General features: G+C 34.8%; 1 protein-coding gene across 1 annotated transcript in view; it reads left to right on the top strand.

Annotated features, from left to right (window-relative positions):
* Positions 1-19,001, top strand: part of LOC128638069 (serine/threonine-protein kinase BRSK2-like) — a 392,907-nt gene that overhangs the window by 357,589 nt on the left and 16,317 nt on the right. Inside the window, exons 11-16 of the mRNA XM_053689937.1 lie at positions 8,518-8,615; positions 10,201-10,351; positions 11,950-12,010; positions 12,943-13,474; positions 14,652-14,700; positions 17,388-17,511. Coding sequence (XP_053545912.1) covers positions 8,518-8,615; positions 10,201-10,351; positions 11,950-12,010; positions 12,943-13,474; positions 14,652-14,700; positions 17,388-17,511 — 1,015 coding nt within the window. The remainder of the gene's footprint in view (positions 1-8,517; positions 8,616-10,200; positions 10,352-11,949; positions 12,011-12,942; positions 13,475-14,651; positions 14,701-17,387; positions 17,512-19,001) is intronic.

Raw genomic sequence — 19,001 nt, 5'->3', positions numbered from 1 at the left:
CCTCACAGCAATATAGCGTTCTGCCGTGGGCTGCCTGAGGAGCTCAGTGCGGTGAACGCTTCAAACAAATTAAAGAGATTTCAGCATGAAGTATTTTATATTTCATGACTGAAAGTCTCCTTTATTTGTTCCAATTGTAAATCCTAGCATTTCACAATGTGGTCTTTATTTAAGTTTCACAAAAACTGACAGTGTCAATCTTATAATGATTTGCACTCAAATTAAACAGAACGAGTCAGTCATAACCGAATGTATAATAATCTGTAACATTCTGATGAACAACATATTTTTTTTTTTCTAAATACAAACTGCAAAATCATTAAGCAGAATATGTTTGACCATTCACACAGATACCATGACACATCAAAATAACAGGATTTAATAGAGTTAGAATAAATTTGGGATACAGATGAAAGATTAAAACGGCAGAATTAAATAAATCCAAAGTAAAAGATTTTGCGAGTTCAATAGCAAGCAGGAAAATCCTCTAATGCGATTAGCATGAAAAATCACAATTCAACAAAAACCTATACATAGCTTCTTTTGGGTAATATTATTTTATCATGAAGACACACATAGCAATAAAAACTGAATAAAGAACAGCAAATATAAACACCTCTTAAAATGATATGGAACTGCTGGCCACAAAAAGCTTGCCCTTATGCAATTACGTATTAGCTTTTAATTGGTTCCTTATCATTTATGGGGACTTTTACGTCCTTTTTAAATATGTCATGTGTTTTGTAATGAAAATGTATATATTTCTAAAAAAATATTTTTTTAATAAAATGTAACGTGGGCTTCTAAGGCTATTCACCATCAAAAACTTTTGGATCATTTGCACACAGAGCTGTTTGCATCATGTTCCATCTGAGCTATAAAACTCTACGGTTAGATTAGTTGAATAACAGTACCAGTGAAAGCTCCTTTATTTCTCCTCAGTTCAGTGCTGTTACATTGTAGAGTTTTCTCATTGTTGTACACTAAAAGGGATATATGATTCAGCAAATAAACTGAGACATATTAAAGGCACACTGAACCCATTTTTTTCTATCATGATTCAGATAGAGCATGCAATTTTAAGCAACTTTCTAATTTACTCCTATTATCAAATTCTTTTCATTCTCTTGGTATCTTTATTTGAAATGCAAGAATGTAAGTTTAGATGCCGGCCCATTTTTGGTGAACACACTGTGTTGTTCTTGCTGAATGGTGGGTGAATTCACCTACCAATAAACAAGTGCTTTCCATGGTGCTGAACCAAAAAATAGCTTTGATGCCTTCTTTTTCAAATAAAGAAAGCAAGAGAACGAAGAAAAATTGATAATAGGAGTAAATTAGAAAGTCGTTTAAAATTGCATGCTCTATCTGAATCACGAAAGAAAAAATTTGGGTTCAGTGTCCCTTTAATAGAGCAGTCTATTGTTTTATAAATAGCATAACGAAACCAAAAATATTAGTTTGGAGATAATGTACAAATGAAACGTTAAAGAGCATATACCTTCTGCACTGCTGTAGTATTATCATACAGTGCAGATGAGGTGGTACCTCAAAGGCAGTGCTTGTACTGCAGCTAGAGGTAGGTTGGTGGTAAGTACATATTTACAGTTGCAAGAAAAAGTATGTGAACCCTTTGGAATGATATGGATTTCAGCACAAATTGGTCATAAAATGTGATCTGATCATCATCTAAGTCACAACAATAGACAATCACAGTCTGCTTAAACTAATAACACACAAAGAATGAAATGTTGCCATGTTTTTATTGAACGCACCATGTAAACATTCACAGTGCAGGTGGAAAAAGTATGTGAACCCTTGGATTTAATAACTGGTTGAACCTCCTTCTGCAGCAATAACTTCAACCAAACGTTTCCTGTAGTTGCAGATCAGACGTGCACAACGGTCAGGAGTAATTCTTGACCATTCCTCTTTACAGAACTGTTTCAGTTCAGCAATATTCTTGGGATGTCTGGTGTGAATCGCTTTCTTGAGGTGATGCCACAGCATCTCAATCGGGTTGAGATCAGGACTCTGACTGGGCCACTTCAGAAGGCGTATTTTCTTCTGTTTAAGCCATTCTGTTGTTGATTTACTTCTATGCTTTGGGTCATTGTCCTGTTGCAACACCCATCTTCTGTTGAGCTTCAGCTGGTAGACAGATGGCCTTAAGTTCTCCTGCAAAATGTCTTGATAAACTTGGGAATTCATTTTTCCTTTGATGATAGCAATCCGTCCAGGCCCTGATGCAGCAAAGCAGCCCCAAACCATGATGCCCCCACCACCATACTTCACAGTTGGGATGAGGTTTTGATGTTGGTGTGCTGTGCCTCTTTTTCGCCACACATAATGTTGTGTGTTTCTTCCAAACAACTCAACTTTGCTTTCATCTGTCCACAGAATATTTTGCCAGTACTGCTGTGGAACATCCAGGTGCTCTTGTGCAAACTGTAAACGTGCAGCAATGTTTTGTTTGGATAGCAGTGGCTTCCTCTGTGGTATCCTCCCATGAAATTCATTCTTGTTTAGTGTTTTACGTATTGTAGATTCGCTAACAGGGATGTTAGCATTTGCCAGTGACTTTTGTAAGTCTTTAGCTGACACTCTAGGATTCTTCTTCACCTCATTGAGCAGTCTGCGTTGTGCTCTTGCAGTCATCTTTACAGGACGGCCACTTCTAGGGAGAGTAGCAGCAGTGCTGAACTTTCTCCATTTATAGACAATTTGTCTTACCGTGGACTGATGAACAGCAAGGCTTTTGGACATACTTTTATAACCCTTTCCAGAATTATGCAAGTCAACAATTCTTAATCGTAGGTCTTCTGAGAGCTCTTATGTGTGAGGCATCATTCACATCAGGCAATGCTTCTTGTGAAAAGCAAACCCAGAACTGGTGTGTGTTTTTTATAGGGCAGGGCAGCTGTAACCAACACCTCCAATCTCATCTCATTGATTGGACTCCAGTTGGCTGACATCTCACTCCAATTAGCTCTTGGAGATGTCATTAGTCTAGGGGTTCACATACTTTTTCCACCTGCACTGTGAATGTTTACATGGTGTGTTCAATAAAAACATGGCAACATTTCATTCTTTGTGTGTTATTAGTTTAAGCAGACTGTGATTGTCTATTGTTGTGACTTAGATGATGATCAGATCACATTTTATGACCAATTTGTGCAGAAATCCATATAATTCCAAAGGGTTCTTTTTCTTGCAACTGTACCTGATCTCTAAAACACAAGTTTTGTGAAGTCTGTTATCATAAAATAAATTGCATTTTAAATATGTGGCGTTATGAGAAAACAATCCATTAAAGGGACAGGAAACGTAAAAAAAATTAATTGTTTGCACAATTAACACGAACAATGAGACTCTTACCTTTTGCAAATAATTCCTTCTTTATATTTAGACCCTAAAGATACCTAGGGTTCTGTCCTCTCTGGCACAGTGTTTAAAAAAAAAAAAAAAACTCACTGGGTTGTTTTCAAATAAAAACCTGTTCAATCAAGCCATTCACCTAAATGTAGTGTGCTCCTGTGCTAGGTAAAAATATTTACTTGACTACCCCTTTAACAGTGCATTTACTCTTAAGTATTTATTTCATAGATTAGTAGGGTGTAACATTTTACACCATACTGAACAGAGTACAGTACAAAGCCTTGTTTCACAAATGCCTAGCTATTATGTGCTAGACATGTCCACAGTGAGTATATTATATTAAAAACACCAAACAGTAGCTCAGCATAACTCATTTATTTTAGGCAGGGTGGTCTAAGGATCTGTATTTTTATGTACTGAAAATTACCTTTATCAGTCTCATAATGTATCAGTTCTCAAATTTTTTAAAACCCAATTTCAGAGTTGATCCTAGATCTTAAAGACATAGTAAATATAAAAATTGAATGCATATTTAAATAATAATACTCAGTATTATATGATATGTTATATTTGTAGTTTTCTCATTCACTCGTTCTTATGTCATGTCAATACTGTTCAGTGTGTTTAATGTAATGCTCTTATTGTGGACATAATTTTACAAGAAAAGGCATCTGTGAGACAGCACTGGATTGAGAAAGTTTAGTTCTTTAGAATAGTTTTGAATTTCAACAAACACTAAAAAAAAATAGACTGTCACATTATAGCAGATATAGAATTTTCTGATTTTTTTTAAAAAAAGTTTTACAATGTGGAAAAAGGATATATTTATGGCTTGTTTCAAAAGTTATTAAAGCATCTAAAGCAATTAAGATTTATTTAGTGTCTGCTAACTTAAAGGGACAGTCTACTCCAGAATTGTTATAGTTTAAAAAGATAGATAATCCCTTTATTACCTATTCCCCAGATTTGCATAACCAAAGAGGTTATATTAATATACTCTTTACCTTTGTGATTACCTTGTATATAAGCCTCTGCATAAAGTGTCTTGATTTAAAGCCAGCAAATACTTTTCCTGTTACGTTACTTGGATGAATAGAAAGATGATTTTGGGGTTATCACTAAATTATTAAATAGTTTGTGGAAATGACTGAATGACAGGTTTAAATGAAATTGGTATGATTTCAACAACTAAATTTGTCATTACATTTCTAGATTTTCTCACATGATGGATAAAATAAAATGGACTGAAACACCAGAATTAATAACAATTTGCTATACAATGATAAGAGAACTTATTTTTTCACATGTGATTGGTACAGTTGTTACATTTCTTGGTTTAAAGGATATTCTAGAGTTTCTGATCTACAAACTATCACAAACCTATGTATTTATGTCCTTTGAAGACTGACAAATTGGGTATATAGCAAATTGTACTCTTCCAGTGGATAAACTACACATATGAAGTAAGACCTAAAAGATATGCATTATTAAGAAATGGTAAGATAGAAAAATGCTGGAACATTGAAGCAATGCTTTCATTTTATTCCTTTATACACTTCCTATGATAATAGAATATTGTATCTTTATTACCCTGGAAATGTATCTTACTCTTATCATTACCTTTCAATTTCACCTTTTGCTTTTTGTGGAATATCTTTATATGACTCTATTTCCCACCACCCTTCTTGTCCCTTAATAGGATAGTTTATAGTTACCATTTTTCCTTTTTTTGTAAGATGATATTTGTAATAATAGTATAATTTTATTTTAAAGATGGATTTCTCTCATTTTAAAATATTTACTACAACTTGTGTTTATTTTGATACATTTAAGGGAAATAAAACAGTCAGTTTCATTGTTGTAATAAAAACACTAAGCACTGGATTATCTTTAGTAGAAATCATTGCTGTATGTAGTATTTACTTTAAAAGTATTTGAGCTATTATTCATTTGTTAACTTAATGTGTGCAGAGTCCATTACTTCCTGTCTCAGCCCTACAAGGGGACTGGGGCCTCTGCAGGAATAAAGAGAAACACCTATCTGCTAGCTGCAATTAGTTTATTGCCCTTGTTCAGTATAAGACTTTTGTTGCAAAACAGTATAGGACTTTTGCTGCAAAAATCATGCGACCTTGTAACCCTAAGTTCTGTAATATTAGCTTTCTTATCTAGCTGTGAGCAGTGGCTACACTGAGAATTTCAAAATGTTAATTTAGCAAGAAAACAAATAAGTTGTTTGCTATTTTATAACAATCTTTTTATGTTTAATTGGATTTAACAACTGTTTAATATCCCTTTAATGATGCAAACTAAGTACTATATTTTCTATATTGATTGCATAACATATTTTTTGAACTGACTGAATATCACAAATCATAGATATGTATAAAGAAAATGTATAGTAACTGTTTAACAGACTATACTCATAGTATATAATATGGGAACATTTTAAACATAGATTACAAGTGGAGCACAATAGATAGTGCAAGGCGAGTTAACTTTTGCTCGACCTTGCACAGAGAATTACACACAGTGTGGTATTAGACGTGAATGGTTAAATATTTTAACCAGAGCATCTTTATGGAGCTGAAACTCTTTTAGCTCTCCCTATATATTTAATGGATAGTGCAGGGAGTGATATAAGTGTGCTCATTGTGCTCATATTATAAGTGGTGAGTTAAGTGTTGTGCTTGAGCACAACCCAAAATACAGTTATAAAATATAGTTCTTTTTAAGACTATGGGGTATATTTATTATAGTGCGAGCGGACATGATACGATGTAGAGTATCATGTCCACTGCACATCGATAAATGTCGACAGCGTATGTTCTGCTGGTGCAATGCCGCCCCCTGCAGATTTGTGGCCAATCGGCGGCTAGCAGGGGGTGTCAATCAGCCCGATCGTATTTGATCGGGATCGGGTTGATTTCTGCCCGCTCCCTCAGAGCAGGGGGACAAGTTATGGAGCAGTGGTCTTTAGACCGCTGCTTCATAACTTCTGTTTCCGGCGATCCTGAAGGCTCGCCAGAAACAAGGGGCATCAAGCTCCATACGGAGTTTGATAAATCGGCCCTTTGAAGTAAACCATTATTATTAATAGTACAGCGCAAAACTACATGAAGAACTCCACTACTCGCACACAGTACTTAGTACACAAATTAGATATGACATGTGTCCATCCGACATGCAGAGGTTAGCACACTCTAGACTAAATAACTTTGGATTTGTAATATGAGAGCAAAAATAAAAGCGCTATTGATTATACTTGAACAATGTTAACCCAAAACAAACAGGATTACATTAGAGACCATACTGGAGTCATTTGCTGATCATTACACTACTTTAGAAGTCATTTACACATCAGCAGGCTTGTAAAGTCATCAGCAGGGATAAAAAATTCTGGGTGATGACTTCAGAATGATTAGCAGATTACCTTACTGATTACATCACAAGCATGAACAGCCAGTGACTGACTCTAGAGTAATCTCATTAAAATATTTCGGCCTGTGGGCATACTTCAGGATGGCTGCTGACTAGTCTGGAGTCATTGATTACTTCAGAATGACTCTAGGAAGATCATCCTTTTTGACTACGGAATGCACAATTGTGCTAATTTTTATGCTTCACTAATCTAGATGGGGGGAATGTTTAATTAAATAACAAATTCTTCTTTAGTTCTTCCTACTCTTTATTAATATATTATTATTTAGAATAAAACTTGGGTATGGAAAAATTATGGGTCCCATATTCCATATTAGGGGGTTGTTAGGTTTAAGGGTTAATAGTTTAATTTAGTTTTTTTGTGATGTGGGGGGCTGGCGGTTTAGGGGTTAATATGTTTATTTAGTGGCGGTGATGTGGGAGGCCAGAGGTTTAGGGGTTAATAACTTTTTTTAGTGGGGGAATAGGGGTTCATATCTTTATTATAGTGTGGGCGATATTGTGGTGCGGAGGAATAGAAGTTAATAACTTTATTATAGTGGCGGCGATGTTGGGGAGCGGCAGAATAGGGGTTAATAAATTTTATTAGTGGCAGCGAAGTTGGGAGCGGCAGATTAGGGGTTAATAAGTTTAATATAGTGTTTGCGATGCAGGAGGTAGTTTATGGGTGTTACTGTACTTTGTAACACTAGTTATGAGTTTTGTATAACAGTTTTGTGGCACAAAACTCATAACTACTGGTCTCAGATTGCGGAATGGATCCTGTTGGTATAGGCCGGAACACAAGCATTTTAGCCTCACCGTACAACCTGTAATACTGGCGCTATGGAAATCCCACGCAAAAACATCATTTTTTGAGTGCGGGACTGACGTTGTGTTACAAGCTAAAATGCTTGCAGTATAGCTATACCGACAAGACTCAGAATGGCTGTGTTCAGTTTTTTCACTGAAATGCCCATTTTTTCAGTGTTAAAGCCGGAACGCAAAACTGTCGTAATCTAGGTGTGAGTGATTCATTGCAAAGAAGCAGAAGCAGATATCACTTACACTAGGATTATATTACCAGTGCTATTGTTGACTTAAGAAGTGAACTGTTTAAAACAAATCAGTTCAATCTGGTGAATTGATTCATCCAGTTCATTGAAAAAAAAACACACACAAAAAACAGTTCAAAATAACAATTATTTCACAAACTGGACATCACTAAACAGCACTAGAAAGGGCTGCACTAAGCATGGTCCTCTTGAACAGGACTTGTATAGAATACTGCTGTTATCACATGACTTTGTAAAACTGTACGTGTTGTGTACATTACTTTATACCACTGTCTTACCACTTCAACAAGCTTTTATATATGGCATAAATATTTTATTACCATAGTTATAAATTCCTTTCTATAGAAAGATTGCCAGCATGTAGACAAAATCTAGACATTGGAAAGTTAAAGATAGGAGATGAAAATGTTTTTTAAAATCACTTTAAATAGAAGGAAAAAGGTAATATAAAAATATAACTGAGAACATTTAAAAACAAATATATGTAAAGTTGAAATAACTAAACTGAATCACTAATGTATTACTTTGTACTAATAATATAGACATAAAATGATTTCCGAATTAATTTTATGGTGAAATTTTAATTTAGGAACTAATAACTCTTTCTATTCACCTTGTTATCATTCTATTTGTATTTTTACAGTGAAAACCAAGAGAAAATGATTTATTACCTTCTTCTTGATCGCAAGGAGAGATATCCTAGCTGTGAAGATGAAGACCTTCCTCCTAGAAATGATATAGGTAAGAAGGTAGGCTTCTCAGTAACCAGTGAAATTAATCTACCCTGCTATTCATTCTTTGTAATGCAAAGAAATGCTGGCTCCAGCTCTATGGATCCTATCTTACAAAAACACAGACATAACAAAAATACATTAAATCTAGTAAAGACCAAAGAGGAAACTTATTTCCATAATGTAAATAATAAATGCATCTGGAATCTACCTAACCCTCACATAGAGCTTGGGAAAGTATGTATGTATGTATTGGGTACTTGTAAAGCACAGCTAAACACCCGTAAGGGTCTCAAGGCGCTGCTCATTTTATCGACCTCGGAAGGATGAAAGGCTGAGTAGACCTTGCCAGGGATCGAACCTGCAACCCTTGGGTTGCTACAAAACTCAGCCACAGTGCCTTAGCATGCATTGCCTTAGCATGCTGAGCTATCTGTCCGGTGAAAATGGATCTATGAGTTCTTGTAGTCAAAAACAGCAAAGAAGTAGTGCTATGTATCAGGCAGCAGCATCAAAAGCAAATAAGGTATTAACATGTTTAGAAAGGGTAATAGGTGCATTTGAAGAAGCAGAATTCTACCATATAGTACAACCGCTTCATGAACATGAATTACAGTTTTGGGAATCACTTCTCAAGAATAATATTACAAAATTAGACAAGAGTTAAAATTTGGTTTACTGAATTAATAAAGGTAATGGATAGTTTAACCATTTGAGTGCTAAGCACATTCCCACCTGGGTGCTAAGATTTTTTAATGTTTTTTTTTATCATTTATTTTTTTAAACTTTTTTTTTTATTTTTTTCAGTACCCCAAGACTTAAACTGTTGGAAAGGTTAGGTGATTACCTTTCCAATCGTGGGTCTTGGGGGTCTGTAGCTGCTTAGATGCCTGAGATACAGGCTTCTAAGCAGCATGACCCCTTCTCCTATACTTAACATTGTTAAGTATAAATAAAGTTGTGCAGTGACATCATCACGTTATTGTGCGTGACGTCACCATGCAAACAGGAAGCCCCAGCGATGCCTGTCACTCTACAGGCATGATCGCCGGGGTAGGAGCGGGTGGGAGCCCCCAGATCTCCCTCAAGGTGGGAGAGTGCTAGTGACGGCTCTGAGCCGTCATTAGCACTCAAAGGGTTAAAGTATGACAAGAGGTTAGCCAAATTAGGTCTGTTTTCTCAAGAAAAGAGACACTGAAAAGGTGGTATAATTACCTTATATAAATGTATTCAAGGGTCAAGTTTTGTCTTTTGTACCATGAAAATGTAATTTGTCAAGGGTTTTTTTTACTTATGGATCAGTCAGGCTGTGAAGCTTGATGACAAGGAAAGCAGGGCTTGCAAACTAAGTAGACAACTTTATTGATAAATACAATACCCATGGTTATGACAGCTAATAAAAAATAGCAAATTATTTTGTGACTGAAAATGTATTTTTATTTTAAAAAGAAGGATCCCAATATATCTGCAAAAGCTGAACTTGAAGGTCTCTTGTTCTTTCAAGCTCATCCTCTGCATTATGACCTATGTTACTGTGTTAAACTGTGACAATGCTTTGCAAATATTAAACATATAATGCAAATCTTTTACAAAAGACCCTCCGCGTAAACGGGTTGATTCTCCAATGTTGAACCGCCATGGAAAACGCCGCCCTGAAAGAAAGTCTATGGAAGTCTTGAGTGTGACTGACGGGGGATCCCCTGTTCCTGCTCGACGAGCGATTGAAATGGCACAGCACAGCCAAAGGTGGGAGCTGTTTACATTCAGTCATTATTTGTATTTCAGCTTTAATTATTCACACACGTCTATTCTGTCTATGATCTAAGGTGAGGCTAAAATAATTCCAGATAAAAATAAATTGATGATGTGAATAAAACAGTTGACAATCATTGTATCAAAAGGCTATGACATTAGTCTCCTTATTTTCATGTGTTAAAGGGACATGAAACACAATTTTTTTTCTTTCATGACTCAAATAGAGCATGCAATGTTAAACAACTACTTCTATTATCAAATGTCTTTGTTCTTTTGGTATCTTTTGTTGAAAAAAGTTCAGGAGCTTGCATATCTCTGGAGCACAATATGGCAGACGTTTTGCAAGAATTTGATCCATTTACAAGAGTACTTGATAGCAGCACTATGTCCTGACATGTAGTGCTTCAGACACCTAGATATCTCTTTAACAAAGAATATCATGGGGACAAAGTAAATTGGAAATTATTTAAAAATTGCTCTGAATCACAAAAGACAATTTTTGGGTTTCGCATCTGTAAAAAAAAAAACAATCTAGAAGAGATAGGTATAAATTTGTGGTAATTTGATACGATTCTTTCTTGCGAGCAAATAGTCTTGTAAATTAATAAAAAAGCAAACAAAAATAATCATTATTAAATTATTCTAATAACACAGCCAACGTCAACATCTCTTTACACTTGTGTGAAATAAGTGGGTGTTACAGTTATAGAGACAAGAACAAAACTGAATAATCTGCGTCCTGAAAACAAATTACTGAAGCTTTCCGGATAAATATAACTCATACCGTCAGGATTAAGGGCTAATAAATCTTATTTAGGATATTCAAAACTATACAGACTTCTGTAGTGATAGTCATGACATTAAAGGGACCAAAAAAGTGCAAAAATATTTTATTATTGTTTAACCTCTGCAAAGCCATTTAAACATATCATTAAAGTTAGCTCCAGGGCAGCCACTTGTAGCTAGTTGAAAGCATCTAGTGAGCCAATGACAAGAGGCAACATGTATAGCTACCAGTCACCAGCTGGCTCACATTAGGGAATTGATGCTCCTGAGCCAACCTAGGTATAAATATCAACAAAAGGTGGTAAGAAAATATATTAAAATTGATTGTATAAGTAAATTGAAAGTGTCTTAAAACTGCATGTTCTGTATGAATTTTGAAAAAGTTTCCAATTTACTTTTATTATCACATTTGCTTTGTTTTCATGATATTCTGAGTTGAAAAGATACCTAGGTAGGTATCTGGAGAACTACATGTCAGGAAATAGTGCTGCCATCTAGTGCTCTTGCAAATATATAACAGTGTTGCTAAACTGCTGCTCCAGAAATGGGCCGGCTCCTAAGCATACGTCCCAGCTTTTGAACAAATGATACCAAGGGAACAAAGAAATAATTAATAATAGAAGTAAATTAGAAAGTTGTTTAAAATTGCATGCTCTAATTGAATCCTAATATAAAAAATTGGGTTTCATATCCCTTTAATTTTGAATTTCATGTCCCTTTAAAATCTATATTTACATGTAATTAATTACTACCATTGCATATACTGTTCCACAAGCACTGGTTAATAATTGTTTCCTGCTTAGGTCCAGATCTGTCAGTGGTGCATCAACTGGGTTATCTTCTAGTCCTCTCAGCAGCCCAAGAGTAAGTACTAACCAAAGCACTGCTCATTTACAGAGACCAAAATACAAAGAAATGGCACTGAACTCAAATTCACTTTCTATCACATTTATGCTTTACAAAAGAAACATCACCACCTACATTTTCACTTCCCTATACAATGCGTACATAAGAGCAACCATCATTCTTTGTCACACTATCATGAACTTTGAATGTGAGCTATATATTTTTTGTGGTTTTACTGTTTTTGTTACCAATTTAAGAAAAAGCGTAAGAAATGATTCCTGTTCTTTTGACCTCTGAAATGATTTCACTGGATTACTGTCATGTATTCTCCTGTGCATTCTTGTATTATATCTTACAAATCAAGAAAATAAACCATGAGACACATTGGTCCCCAGATTATTTTTCTAATATATTTTCTTTGAAGAGATTCTGTCTTTGTTCTGTTTGTTAGAAGTACAGTATTTGAGTTCTTTTCTTGTGTCCTATTGACCTTCTGTGCTATTTAGAAATGCACAGTCATCTTTTGGTGTTTTGGCAAGAGGAATCTTTGGTTTATAAATGGTCCATTTTTACCTCCTAGTTAAAACATTAAAGGGACTATAAGTTATATCTTAGGTTAGTTACATATCTCAATATACAGGAGTATTTTGCATGGTTATCTCCTTGCATACAACAGAAGTATTCTGTGATATTGAGATGAGCAAATGGAAATCTCAATATGTCTTGGTAGTTGTACACAGTGATTTTTTTTTTGTCTTTATTTTTCTGAACGTTCATGGATTTAGTTTGTTGATTACACTTATGCTTTATAAAAATGCCATAGCAGAATAATTTAAGCTTTTACAGTTTAGCAGTTGATGCTAAATTAACACACCTTGCCATGGCACATTTCTCCATCTCATTATCCAACATCAATGCCCATTGGGCATTTTTCTGTCCCCCCTTGCCAGAGTCCCGTTTTCACATTCTCCCCCACACCGCTGGAATCCGCTGATGGGGAGGATCCCCGTGCCATCTGGCAGTCCAAAGCTGCTCACCGTCAGCCTGACCCGAAGACCCAGACACTGCCTGCTAAACCCAGCCTGGGAGAGAAGCCCCTTCACACCATAAAATCTAACCCCTTACCCATTACCATGACTGTTTCCTCCCCACCGCATGACTCCTCATCTTCACCTCATCGATCCCCCCTCTCCCCTCCTTTTTTCCCCTCCTCACTGCCCGCTCGTTTTTTCCCTGGTACTAAATCCTCCACCAAATCTATCCCTTTGCCGCAGGTGACCCCTCACCCTTCTCCCCGAGGTAGTCCCCTCCCTACCCCGCTGGGCACCCCAGTGCATACGCCCAAGGACAGCCCGACTGGGACACCCAGTGGTACCCCTCCCTCGAGTCCTGGTGTTGGTGGGGTGGCTTGGAAGACACGACTCAATTCCATTAAGAATAGTTTCCTTGGTTCTCCTCGTTTTCATCGTCGGAAATTGCAAGGTAAGCCCTTCTACTGGATAATAGTGCCATCTAGTGGTGGAATGTGAAATTGTGTTTGAAAAGGCTTTAGATAAGTGTTGACTTGTTTCAAAAAGTCTAAAGTTATATATGTAAAATAAAAATATTTTAACAAACTTATCTATGTATGTATGTATGTATGTGTGTATATATATATATATATATATATATATATACACACAGACACATATATATAGACTTACATAACTATGTATCTTCTATCTATCTCTTTATCTAACTATGTAAATTAAAATATATGCACTTTATATATATATATATATATATATATATATATATATATATATATATATATATATATATATATATATATATATATATATATATATATATAAATGTTGCCTATTTATTATTTTTATTTATATTATTTTTTTTTTACTTATTTTTGTTATTTTTAAGTTCAATAATAGTGCTGTATTTAAACCAATAAATCACATGTGTAATTATAAAGGAATTAATTTATTTTATGCTGAATATTACGTTTTATATATGCCTATATATTTGTATAAATTAATGAGCTGTTAGTCTTGACGCTGTGGACAACACCAATTACTGTATCTTTTACGTATTAGTAAGCATGATTTCAATTTTAAAAGGTCACACTAGTACCACTGATGTGTCCCAGATTCTATTAAAGAACTATAAATTAAAGGGACATGAAACCCAAAAAAATTCTTTCAGGATTCAGATAGAGAATACAATTTTAAACAACTTTCCAATTTACTTATATTATTTAATTTGCTTCCTTCTCTTCTTATCTTTTGCTGAAAGGTGTATCTAGGTAAACTCTGGAGCAGCAAAGAACCTAGGTTATAGCTGCTGATTGGTGGCTTCATATATATACCGATTGTCATTGGCTCAGTCATGTGTTCAGTTAGAAACCAGTAGTGCATTGCTGCTCCTTCAACAAATGTTACCAAGAGAATGAAGCAAATTAGATAATAGAAATAAATTAGAAAGTTGTTTAAAATTGTATGTTCTACCTAAATCATGAAATACATTTTTTGGGTTTCATGTCCCTTTATAGAACAATATTTGCTGAACATTGAGATATATTCATCTAGATTGAATAAACATCTTTTCTTCAAAAACAATATTGTGTTTTTATTTATTTTATTTTTATTAATTTTTTCATTCTCAGTACCAACACCTGAGGAAATGTCAAGTCTTACGCCTGAGTCCTCACCAGAGTGAGTACATATAAACCTCTGTTATCTGGGTGTATTAGACTAAAAGTTATTCCTACTGGATTTATAACCCAATCACAGTGTAATTACACACTGGGTTCAAGCTAGTTTTAACAGTGTGTGTGTGTGTATGCATGTGTACCAGTCCAGTCGGACTATTTTGCTCTCTCAAATAAAGTTATTTAGTACAAGTGGTCTTTTTTTAGGAGACAATTTTTATAATACTAACTTTTTCTCACATATGTTGAAATCTGGGGATCGAACATAATTTTTTTTAGAGACTGGTGGTCTTTTCTTTCGTTTTGCAAACCTACTGGATTGTACTCTGTTACTTGTTCAAGACACAACAAAAGCCAAATTCTTTGTTACATTTACAAGAGCAAACTTCAAACAAAAGTAAAAGTATTAGTAAAAATTGTATTTTTTGATGATTTACGAATATAATTTTAGAAAAAAACTCGAATTTTAAACTTTTTGGTTTATAGTTATTTATAGTTTAGTGTTAATTATAGTTTGGATTATAATTATTTTGCTGATAATTCTATTATAGAATTTTTGCATTTGCAAATGCCATTCTGATAATTATTGTCACATAATAGTAACATGCTAAATCTATGGCAGTTTGCAAAACATCCTTAAATTAGCATACCAGTACTATTGTTTCTCTTTCCTCCCTTTAAGATCCTAGTTTCCCTGTGGGAGACTTTAGACCAGCTAAACTTTGATCCAGAATGCCCTAACCCCACCTAGATTATTAAACCACACCCCTAGCTGCCCAGATTTTTGCCTGAAGAGCATGTATTCAGTTTATGGACCAGAAGGCCTTAGCCACTTACAAACAGTTACAGGCACAATTTTAGAAATACTGGGATGCTTATAAATAGCAGGGCACCTTCATTATATGGAAATATGGCTACATATAAATATAAATTGTTAAAATATAAATAAAGTATTATCATGAAAAATACTTTCTAACCAATAACAGATTTACCATTAATCAATCAATACAATTTTTTTTTTACAACCATTGCAAAAAAATAAAAAACTGGTAATAGGAGATTCACTGACTATGCTTATAAATAATTCAGTATATAATATGTATAACAGGAGAGTGCACTGGATGAATATGAATTCTCCTGCTTCAATGTCTACTGGATAGATCAAATGACATGAAAAAACAATAGATATTTTTACAGAGCAAATCACTGTAATGGAAAATAAAAATAATATTATGCAAAAAAATATGATAGATGATAAAATATATACATATGAGTAAAACACACACACACAAAACACAACAGCCCCCCCACCAAGATATCTAGTTGCCAAGGTTACTGATTTGAAGGAGTAGCCTAGTGTAATAAAATAGACTATGTCTATTCTTCAATTATCAAGCCTAGGCATGTTTGTGTATAAACCACATGCAATATTCATAGCAATAAAATGAATCAATGAATACAATGCCATTTCATTCTTATTTGTGTACCCAGTTGCCTCCTGCCAACAACCACATTTAGTTTCAATATGCACTAATTTGTGAGTACAAGAGTCTCCAGCCAATGAATGACACGCTTGTGCACATATCCAAACTGTAAAACAATACATAGTGATAATTATCTCTTTGAATTTAAGATTGTATTAATATACTGTTACTTGTTTATGTGTGTTTATTTCTTACAATATACAGCAGATAGTTTAGTGACCAAGGAGTAGATTTGCTGAAAGCATTATGATATCATGAGCAAATACTATATTAATTATTAATTAAGATTGCATTATACGTATTGATTATGGAACTACAATATGAATTACAGAACAGAGATGCACGAGGCATAAGGAAGCTAGGAAACAGTTATTAGCTTTCTGATGTCATTCTAAAGCGGTGTTTCTCAACTACATTCCCCCAAGTAAACATAATAAGCCAGATCATGATATCTGTACTAGAGCCCAGGTGAAATAATCAGCTGATCAGTAACCTGCTCTAACCCATTAGCTGATTATTTCACCTGTGCCTCTAGTTAAAATATAATGAAAAACTGCTCCCATATAGTGCTCAGGCACATGCACGCTCCTGAGGTTATGTCCATTGTATTCAACAAAAAATTCCAAGACAACCAAGAAAGTTTGATAATAGTAAATTAGAAAGCTGCATAAAATTGCACGTTCTATGTGAATCATGAAAGAACAATTTGGGGTTTCATGTCCCATGAAGCACACACCAAAATGACATTTTAATACAAAGCATTCTGTTCCATTTGGTTCTTATCTACTGTCAAGTTCTATATTTCTATGGACATAAAAGTAAAAATAAATAAATAAACTGCTTTATTTTTCAAAAGCTAATTTTATTTCTGACGATTTGTTTACTCAGCTGAAGCCTTTGATTGGCTGGTTAGTCTGTGTCCTTTATGTAGGGGCAGTACCAGAGCTTAATAGGATGCTACTTTTGGGAGTCACATATCAAGCAAGGTAAGGGGCAAGTAGTTAAAACATAAACGACTCTAGGTGTATAAAGCAATTTATTTTTTATATTTTATATTTGTGCCCCATAAATAATGAAATACAAGATACACTGATGTTGCATGAAAATACTAGTATGTGGTACCTAATACTCATTTATTCTTTGCATGATAATTACGTTGATGCATGTTCAAAAGATATCCTGATGTACATTTTTTTATTTATTTCAGGCTTGCAAAAAAGTCTTGGTTTGGAAATTTCATCAACCTAGATAAAGAAGAACAGATCTTCGTGGTCATTAAAGACAAACCTCTTAGCTCTATAAAAGCTGACATTGTACACGCTTTCCTATCAGTACGTATTACAGATACGCGGTTATTATGACTTCCCTATTTAAATACTACAAACCACTGAACTGATTGAGCTAGTAATCAAATATATATTCCTTTTAAAGAAAATAATTTGGGCTGTCAATTAAGTAACTATAAAAAGACATTGGCATTCTTTACTGGAATTAAAGGGACATGAAAACCAATTTTTTTTCTTTCATGATTCAGATAGAGGATAAGATTTTAAACAATATTCCAATTTACTTTAATTATCTAATTTGCTGAATTATTTAGATATACCTGTTGAAAGAATTAGCAATGTACATGGGTGAGCCAATCACTCAAGGGGGTATCATGTCCGCCGCATACCCTGTCGACATTTATCATTGCACCAGCAGTTCTTGTGCAATGCTGCCCCCTGCAGATTTGCGGCCAATCGGTCGCTAGCAGGGGGTGTCAATCAACACGATTGTATAGGATCGGGTTGATTTCTGTCCGCGGCCTCAGAGCAGGCGGACAAGATATGGAGCAGCGGTCTTTAGACCGCTACTTTATAACTTCTGTTTCCGGCGAGCCTAAAGGCTCGCTAGAAACAAGAGGCATCAAGCTCCATATGGAGCTTGATAAATTGGCCCCAAGGCATCTATGTGCAGCCACCAATCAGAAGCTACTGAGCCTATTTAGATATGTTTTTCTACAAAGGAAATCAAAAGAATGAAGCAAATTATATAATAGAAGTAAATTGGAAAGTTGTTTAAAATTCCATGTGCTTTCTAACTCACAAAAGAAAAAAATTGGGTTTCATATCCCTTTAAATAAAATAAACATAACAATAACAGTAAAATAGAAAAAAAGATAAGTGTCACAGATATAACAAGACAAAACCAAGGATAAAAAAGGTTGAGGAATGTAGATGTATTGGCATAAAATGAAATCTGATAATGGATAGAATAGAGATCACAGTGACTAAAACGTTGTGCACGTGTGCTGTAACGCAGTGAGAAATCAGAAGCATGCTAGCTTTAACTTTAATGGCTTGGGCAGTACAACATGTTATGGGCTGTGTGAAAAAAGAAAAAACAGAGGCGCCGTCTTTTTTCAGTTATCTAACATCATAGGAAGACCATCCTACAACCGAGAGCTGCCATACTTTTTTGGACTATTGTACATTGGAACTTGTTTTTCACATATCTCCTATGGACATTGTTTGGTAGATATAGTGCTTATAGAGTTGTATATCCATTTTCTTTTTTTCCTTTCACACTACTATTTTTTGTCATTTGTGTTTGGAGGCGCCCCCTAAGGGTGTGGTTTATGCTGGGTTATACCACACTCTCAACATCAATATTTTTTATGTTATGGGCTGTATTGCTCCAGCCTCAATCTTAAAAAAAAGTGTTTGAATTGTTCTGCAGAACAAATTAAATAGATGCATCTATATGTAAATAAATATGTACAATTGGCATAATTTGTATTTTACGTTAGCAGTAGCTCCTGGGGGCTGGACTAGAAAGT

This window comes from Bombina bombina, chromosome 8 (genome assembly GCF_027579735.1).
Source record: "Bombina bombina isolate aBomBom1 chromosome 8, aBomBom1.pri, whole genome shotgun sequence".
In the NCBI taxonomy this organism is placed as follows: Eukaryota; Metazoa; Chordata; class Amphibia; order Anura; family Bombinatoridae; genus Bombina; species Bombina bombina.
This window is presented reverse-complemented; position numbering and strand designations above follow the sequence as displayed.